General features: G+C 45.1%; 1 protein-coding gene across 1 annotated transcript in view; it reads left to right on the top strand.

Annotated features, from left to right (window-relative positions):
- The window catches only part of LOC107282382 (histone deacetylase 5), an 86,280-nt gene that overhangs the window by 61,789 nt on the left and 15,193 nt on the right, over window positions 1-9,298 (top strand). Inside the window, exon 3 of the mRNA XM_015810152.1 lies at window positions 3,935-4,194. Coding sequence (XP_015665638.1) covers window positions 3,935-4,194 — 260 coding nt within the window. The remainder of the gene's footprint in view (window positions 1-3,934; window positions 4,195-9,298) is intronic.

A 9,298-nucleotide genomic window follows, 5' to 3' on the forward strand; every position in this document is an offset into this window, starting at 1 on the left:
ACCTCTGGGTTAACTGTCCTTTCTTCATCTCCTTGCTTTCTGTTCTGTGAACAGCTGTTATTTGGCTTCATCTATATTTACAGTAGTTCCTGACTTTCTTGCTGTCATTTGTGGGCTTTTCTCCCCTGCTCCAACCCTCTTGCTTATAATTACAACAAAATCACAGAAAAGGATGGTTGAATGGTAGGATTTGTGTCCTTGATTTCTCAGCTACTGATACTATATGTCCATGTCTCTCTGTGCGGGGCTATTCTAGGCTGCTGCATCTTGTTTGGGATGGTAACGGTGATGCGGAGTTCTATAAACATACGCATATATACACATATACATATGCACATACACCCAGAAGATATGCACATGTGACTTAATAAAACAGACTGTGCTTTTTTACAACAGCAGTGAAAACAGAGGGTATGTATCTGATGAGTCACCATAGCCCTTGTTCATTCACAATGTGCCAAATCGACTGCAAGTCACTCAGATATAGAAAAGAAGAGTGTGAACTGTAGCAGTAGCAGTGTTACTTTGGGAAGTGCAAATGAAGCTGCAGAAGTAGTGCTGAGTTCTGCTCAAGTTGCCAATCTGTGAGAAATCTCCTTCTCTGTGTCTCTCCTTCTCCTTCTCTCCCTCTCCTTCTGCACTGAGGCTTGAAAGCTGTGTTTTCTGCTTGAAAAGGCCTTCCACCTGAATCCTAGAAGGGCACTTAATATTTCCTTTTATTGCTCATTAATGTTGCAAAGCTGAGAATCTTATAGGGATAACATTTCAAGGCTAAGCATACCTGTCCTCTGATATGCTGATAATTTTGAGCCAGAGTAACAATACGTTTTAAACTAAAGCACATCACGAGCTCTTACTTTGGAAAAGCATCTGTTTTCTGCAGCCAACATGCTGAGATCCCACCTAGCTTGGAGACATATTGCTTCCAGATGCAGGTTGTTTCAATCTATCCATCATTTGGGGGTTAGATGATATTTCTTTTGCCCCTGTCCAGTGGATTACAGTCTTTACTGATGTATAAACTCATACCTATTTTTGAAAACTGTCCTTTGATGAACCTTGCCATGCTATTTTTGTTTTATGTCCACCTGAGATTGGTCTTTTTTCTAAGGAATTCTCTGTGCTGATAGAGGTACATATTGTTTCATTAAAGTTTTGCAATTATGTTTGCAGGCTTAGGAATCCAAGGTTTGGGTTGCTCGGTATTGTCCTTAGCAACCCCTAGGACTTAACAAACTAAGGACAAAGTAGTATCCTTAGCAAGCCCTAAATCTTGGAAGGAAATGCCAAACTTTATTTTTAAATATGTTTTGTCCTACATAGTTCCTAGAGATACACAAGTTTAATTAGCTGGGGATTTCCCTCACTTCTCTTAAAAGCAACCCTCTTAGTGTATAAAGATATAGAGCTCAGTTAACCACACTTTAATTTCCCCCCCAAATCTTTTGCCTTCAACTGGTTCTCTTTATTGTCTAATCTGAAAGTGTCAGTGTGTCTGAATGTTCAGGATGGCAGTCATGACTGTGTGATTGAAGCTCTGCCGCTTTATTATGTGTGTCACATAATACACATGTGTAAAAAAAGGATAGAGCTTTGATTGCCTGGGAATAGCTGCCATCTAAATTTCTTCCCTCCCCAAGCCCAGTCTGTTGATACATCTGGGCTAGGGTACATATTACTGAGATAGTGAGGTAAGATTTTCTACTGGTGGTGAAGGAGACAGTTTTGCAAAGTGCTTCCTTAGAAAAAAAAATAACACAAAACTCTGTAAGTAAACATAATCAGAACAAATGAGCAATAGCTGTCTTGCTGCTTTTTGACACAAATTTTTATTTGTAGAGAATTTTTCATAAATAGGAAGTTTCAAAAATAGCAGTCCTTGCTGCCATCTCAGTTTGCAACACATGTGGCCTAGGCCACCAAGAGATTTATTTTACAAGATTTATCTGTGATGAATACTTCTTGTGTCATTTTTCCAGACCTTTGAATCAAGGCCCAAATATGTGTAAAATGGTAACATTGAAAACCAATAATTTGTGTGTCTGCACAGTTTCTTAAACAAACCTTCAAAAGTTGGTTAGATGAATATCCCTGAAGATGATCCTTATGTCTGGTTCATAAGTATCATATTTTCATCTACATCTTCATATTGATTTAGGAAGCCGCGTCTTGATTTTAGACTTGGAAAAGACTGAAGATGTGGGAGAATTTGTGGCACTCTTGTCCAGGCATCCTAAAATGTTGGTAGATAAAAAAGCCAACACATTGGCAATGGTTGGCAAAATAGTCTTAGAAACAAGTTGTGCTAATTGGAAATTGGCATCCGTTTATGAATAGATTTCTTTGGAACCTTGAAATATTCATCCATCCGTTCATTGTGATATGTCTCATGTTAAACCCCTCAACAGATGCCAGATGCCTGAGACTGGCATGACATTTACAACCGACTTGGATTGTAAATCTCTGCAGTAGGCATGGAAGGTTTAGCGTCTGTTCTATATCTTGCAAATATTTTTTTATTTATTTTATAATAAATAAATTTTTACTTTGCAGCATAGTTATTAGTGTTCTCCTTTGGAGTAATGAAAATTAGTACGTTTGAATATTTAATTTGTCTGCCCATCTTCATGAAAGGAGGTCAGGAAAAATACAAACTCATTTTAAATACGTTCTTCATTAATATCATGTCCCTATAATGATAACATTGAACTCCTAGACCATAGTTAAGGATTTTAAAGGAAATTTCTTTTTTTGGGGGGGGTATTAGTTATATAAAGATATTGAAACTCAATCTACTTGTGGCTTTTATTTCCAAGCCTCTTTGACTTCCTTGTCTTGAATTTCTGAATCCACAATTCTGATGTCTGCTCAGCCATGTGATTGGAGCACCTCAGTATAATACTGTAAGCAATCTCACAAGGGCTATTAAAAGCATGAAATAATGAGGGCAAAAGATAATAGGATCTGCTCTTTGTAAAGAGATGTTTTCTTTGATTATTTAGCAATAGCAGCAAAAATGGCTTTTCCTCCCACTTTCTAAATTATAACCTAACCATTGATTCTTAGGTAGTCAAGCAACATAATCTACACAAAATAAGAGGGTTATCAGCAGGATTAAAGGGATTTTAATATTTCAGAAATGCAAAATTTTTAAGAAGAAAAAAATACGTTTATTTTTAATCCTATGATAGGGTAGAACTTGGTCATTGAACAGGACATGATTACTCAGTAGAGGAAAAAGTTGTAAACATATTGAATCAATCCTGGAAAAAAAAATGGGTAGCTAGCTGAAAATCTGAAATATAATATTTTGTTGTGACTCCCACTTGTTATTGTCAGCCACAAACAAACTCTCAAACCCTTTCCCAAGGATCCAGACTGTTATCAACCTTCCATGACACTGGAGCAACCAAGATAATGGCAGTGTTCCCTATGCCATCCGTCTGGTAAACTTGCAAGATTTGTTTTTCTCGCCATGCACATGTATACATAACTCGAACTAGACTGTTGTTTCTCTGTGTCATATAATATACGTGGGTATATGCATAATTCTGTATTTATTTATTTTTGATATATTTATGTAGTGTGTATTGGAGATGGTGATCCTTTGAGAGCTGAATGCAACAAAATTTCATTTTAATGTACGCTGATTAGTGTACATTCAAAGTGACAATAAAGTTATTATTCTATTCTATTCTATTCTATTGTAGACTTCATAAACAACAAATCATGTTTAGCTACTGATGTGCATAAAATTGTAATAGTATATCCATGAAGTTTGTCTTTGACAGTTTTATCATGCAAACAGAAGTACTCTACTTGCTGCAAGGCTCTTCTTTAAGGATAGACAAACGTGCACACGTAGGCCATGATCTCAGCACTCTTTGTTGCTAATTGTTCTACTGCAATCATGAACTCTCTTTCTAATCTCCAGCTATGGACTTGAAGCCGGTTCTTCCCATGGTGATGCAGAATTCTTGCAACAGCAACAGCAGCCCAGTGGATTTGCGGATGGATTCCCGATCCAATGTGCCCACTATGGACCCAACTGTCCGGGAGCAGCAGCTGCAGCAGGAACTGCTGGCTCTGAAACAGCAACAGCAATTGCAGAAGCAGCTGCTCTTTGCCGAGTTTCAGAAGCAACATGAGCACCTAACACGGCAGCATGAAGTCCAATTGCAGAAACACCTCAAGGTAATTTGGAGATGCTCACCAAGCTGTCTCCTTCTGAATCATACTTTTGGTGTCACATCCAGTATTACCTATTTGAACTTGCGGCAGTTGTCAAGAATCCTAGCCCAATGGAAATCCTTTGAACAGGATTGTACCTGGAATGGTATTCATACAATACTTTGTTTTGACACAGAATGACATAGGCTAATGATACTAGTGCCAGCTGCATGTTTCCTAGAATAAAGATCAATAGTTAAAGCAGAATTTCAGGCTTGATGAGGCTACATACAAGCAAGATTGAATATTGATAAAACCCAGACCTAAGATGCTTGGGGGTTTGGCTAACATTTCCTCTGACATTATAGAATGTAGCATGTAGCTTCTCGAGGTTTCAGTCTTGTGATCTGAGACTCCCATCCATGATAGCTGTGGCCCGAATTACCATTTATCTCCTTTATTTTACACTTTTCCTCTTTCTTCCTTGATCTTGTAACCATTGGCTACCACATCTAAAATGCAAAAATAGCCAGTAGATAACACTGCTGTATAATAGTTGTCTAGAATTTGGCAGCCAAACTAAGCTAATCCTATCCATCCTCCTATTAAATTAATGGCTCTTCCTAGACATTGGAAAAGTGCTGAATTCTACAGGTTGGCACCTGATATAGACAAAGCAGGAAAGTATTCCAGGTTGCATTAGTCTGCATTCCATGATAGTCTGTATGTTTCTGAGCCTAATTACCAATCTTAGCACTCAGGGACCTGATCCTATGTCCCCCATGCCAGTGCTTCTTCCCATTTTCTTCTTTGCTCTTTTCTGTTGGTAAATCCTTGCTATGAGTTCCGTCTGTTATCTAGACTGTTCCAGGGATCAGGATCTTTTCTGATAGAGCATTCTTATTTTAGAGCTCCATTCTGGGAAGAACTATTTATGTTGGGAATGGGATGTATGTATCAATCAGCTTTTTCTAATTTTGGATTGGCAAGTACGGTGTGTCATTTCTGCCTTGTTTTACTGTTTTCCTCACCATCAAAATGCAAAGCTCTTTATGAAAGAGAGACCTCCAAGCTCAATCAACCAAGCTAGAATTTAAAATTCAATGCAAATGAAAATACTGGTAAAAATAAATCTGCATTCACTTCAGTTACATTTAATTAGCTACTCGGGATTGGAATAGGAATTCCTTTCCTTTAGGCACTATACTACTGTAAGAGACAAGACTCAAAAATTGCATAGATTCTGTATCTTTTTATTTGGAAGTCCTTAGACCGAATCCAAATGGGGAGAAAAAATCTAGGTATTGGAACAGTGATTTTTTTTTCTAAAACATGATCAAAGAACGTTATGTGCTGTTGTTTTCCAATTTGCAGAATCCAGAGATAAGAATTGCAGTGGTTTAAATTCTGGCACATTCATCTCCAAGTGTGATATTATGTTTCTCTAGCACAGGAGATGGAGAATCCACCAATGGGTTAGCTCTGCCTTCCTGCCCATTCAGACCAGGTCAGCCAAACTTGCCACACCTGTCCTGGGCTAGGACACACCCAGTCTTGACCTGGTCTCCAGCCCTACAAGACGTGGCAATCTTGACTCCCAGAAAGAGGTAGGATAGAGCTTACAATTGGTGAATTCTCCTATAACATCCATGTTCATTCTCAGCAGCGCTGGGATCAGCACTGCTTTGAATGACTGGTTGAAGATAGACAAATTTTTTTCTTTTAGACTCCTAAGGAGAACAGAGGCTTCCGTTCTCCCTCCATCCAGTCCCATTTGGATTGTGCAGCGCTGGGATCAGCGCTGCAGTCTGAGGTTAAAAAAAATTTTCTTTTGGGTCCGTAAAGAGAACGGAGACTTTCGTTCTACTTTCATTCATTTTACTTAGATTCTGCAATGCTGGGATCAGCACTGCAGCCCGAGGCTCTTCAAACCTCCCGGGGGGGGGGGATTCTCCTGGCGGAGGTCTCATTCGGCTGAATCCTTTTTAAAGAGAGTAAGTGCGCGAAGCAGTGCCTCAACAGACACTGCAGAATCACGGAGGCGGAGGGTTCCTTTTCCTGCCGTTTCAAGCGGCCGCCATTTTTTTTGACCCAGAGGGCTCCTTTCCTGCCGTTTCAAGCGGCCACCATTTTTTTTTACCTGGAGTGCTCCAGTCGCCTTTTTGGCTACCGGAAAGAGTCGCGGCAGCCGAGTAAGTTCCCGGCGGGGTTTTTGAGAACCCCCTATTGACTCCGTATCTTCAGCCTTCCGTTTTTCCCTCGCAGGCCGATCGGGCAACTGCCATCTTAGGCCGTGGCCCGTCTTGCAGCTGGGGCCATTTTCGGCCTATTCTCACGTGATCTTAATTCTATTCCATCCCCTCGGTTAAAGCAACCCTAGGATTGTATTGGGTTTTTAACAGCTGGGGTCGTTCGGCCTTTCCGGCCCACGCTTACCAGGCCAGCCTGCATTATTACCAGCGCCCTGTGCTGCTGCCATTTGTGCATGTGGCCTGCCATCGCCGCTGAGCTGCATCACTGGCACTCACTGGTGCAATTCATTAACTTGGCCACCCCTTAGCGGGCTAGATCCAACCCGCCAGGCGAGCGTGAAGACACCTCGTCATTACCAGGAGCTCTACGTGCAAGCAGGTTTGCTGTGGCCGTAGACCCGACCAGACCCAAATAGGGGGACAGTCTGCCTCCCTCACCAGTCGGGTGGCCAGGGGAGCAGGGCGGAACAAACTATTGCCGTGGCAACCCCCTGCTCCACCTGCTCAGCCTAAACCGCCAACTGATCCCCTACAGAGCTCGCTCTCAGTACCCCTGAGATAGCTCATCCCAGGATGGAGGACTCCACGGTGTCTCAACCCAAGAACACCGCCTCCCCATCCACTAGCCATAAAAGGCAGAAATCCTCCAATCAGGAGGCGGCAGGCAGGATCAAAGCCAAGGCCAAGACCATTTCTGGAAAGAAGCCTTCAAAAGTGGCAGAGAAACAGACTAGCAGAAGGCATCAGGCTTTGAAGAAGGAATTCTCCAATGCGCAGAAGCAGGCCAGGGCGAAGGTGGAGCAGACAGAGCACGTGGACTTTGATCTCCCTTTCGGGCCCTTGACTTGTACTCAAGGGGTCTGGTTTCTGGAGGAGAGTCCCACCGCAAACCCTCTCTCTTCTCGGGTGGATCAATTCCAAATGACCCACCAACCATCATTGCCACCGCGGGTCTCACATTCGGTTCGAGAGGCCACTTTTACCCCCACAGCGGCTGGACTCAGGGTAGCCGAGCCCGAGGGCTCACCTTCTGAAGACCGTCTCCAAACCCTGATCACCCAGGCGGTGGACCGGGCGCTTGCTGCCAGGTCTCACCACGTGCTCAGACCCGAGTCCATGGCTTCCATGTCCCCATCCTTCTTTCAATCAGGTGCACCTGAGTACCCGGGTCCCTCTTCACTGTCCCGGTCCTCTCTCAGCAGGGCCTCATCTCCTTCGGGGGAGGACCAACCTGACGTCATGGTGGGAGGATGAAGACCCTCCCCCAGACCCTCCACCATTTGGAGGTCTATTCAATCCGGCCCTTTTCCTGCCACTGCTCCGCAGGGCCAGTACGACGGCCAACATAGGCCGTGACCAGACCCCTCAGTCAGATCCACAGCTCAGATTCAAACCGGGTGTTCTTTGAGCCCGTCGTAACTCAGTACCACGTTCCTTGTCCAGCACTCTTTCGGAACGTGGTCTGGAAGCAATGGGTATCACCTGGCACCTTCCCCCCCCCGGGGGGAACGGACAGGAAACTGTTCAGCGCAGCGCCAGACTTGGCGGAGGACCTTAATGGTGCCAATGGTGGATGAAGCCTTTGGCCCCCTCTTGTCCTCGTCCACCGTGTCAGGGGATATGGCAGAGGCGCTAAAGGCTGAGGACAGGAGATGGGAACTGGCCTTCCGCAGGACTCACCAGGCAGCAGCGTGGGCGGTTAGAGCTGCCACTTGTGCATCCTTCTTTGCCAGGACGTCCCTACTCTGGCTCCGTCAACTACAAGCCACACTTCCCCCGGAGGAGGTACGTACCCAACAAGACCTGAGCAAGCTCGTTGCAGCATCGGAGTATGTCTCAGATGCGATACTACATGCAGCCAGGTTCTCATCCAGGTCCATAGCAGCCAACGTCTCAGCACAAAGGATGCTATGGCTAAAACATTGGCAAGCTGACCCAAAGTCCAAGTGGCATCTAGCCACGGCCCCCTATCAGGGTGGTCAACTATTTGGAGAAGCTCTGAGTCCTTATTTGACCAAAAATAAGGACAAGCAGAAGGTGTTGGTCCACCTCACAAACGGGCCGACAGGCGCGCTAACCCGTACGTGCGCAGGCAGTCCTTTCGGCCAGGAATGGGCTTGGGCTCCACTCAGCCTCCCCGCCCCTTCACGGCCAGACAGGATCGCCCGGCTGAGAGGACCGGCCCCAGACCCAGATAACAATTCCAGAGCAAGCGGCCCTTTCGAGGGGGGGTCACCCTCATAGAAGATCCAAATGACTCCCGAGCTACCCCCTCCATAGGTGACAGACTGGCGCTCTTGCCCACCAGTGGGAAGCCATCACCACAGATTCCTGGGTCCGTCAGACCATTCGATACAGTCTATCCCTGGAATTCGTGTGCAGACCCCCAGAGCGCTTCATTCCTTGCCGCTATCAAAGAACCTGGCTGGGATGGAAGACTCCGGTGGGGGGAGTTGGAGGGCCTTCGCCCGGCGGAGGTCCGAAGGACTCGCCCGAGTAGAAGACCTTGCTGGGACGGAGGACGTGGCGGGGGCTTGGGGAGCGGCTCCCTAAATTGACCAACTCCACGAGGACTGTTTTCTTCCCCCCTTTTTTGGGTTCCCTGCTGCCGGACCCATCGCTTTACCCGGAATGTACTCCAGGACAGATCTGCTGGTCCTGCGCGATTCCCCCCTCACGCAGGCCTGGCCCAGTACAATCCCAAGGGCCTGCCTCGATGAAGGGGTGTGGAGCCCCGAGAGGTGGTATGCAGCAGACAGGAAAAAAATGAAATTAAGGGCTTTTTTAGAGGGGTGTTTTAAAATTTTTTTAGGGGGTATGGGGGTGGTTAGGGGAGGCAGGGGGGATGTCTCCCTGAGGCCAAGGTCGGCCATGTC

The sequence above is a fragment of the Protobothrops mucrosquamatus genome, unplaced genomic scaffold (genome assembly GCF_001527695.2).
Source record: "Protobothrops mucrosquamatus isolate PMUCROS unplaced genomic scaffold, P.Mucros_1.0 scaffold7, whole genome shotgun sequence".
Taxonomy (NCBI): domain Eukaryota; kingdom Metazoa; phylum Chordata; class Lepidosauria; order Squamata; family Viperidae; genus Protobothrops; species Protobothrops mucrosquamatus.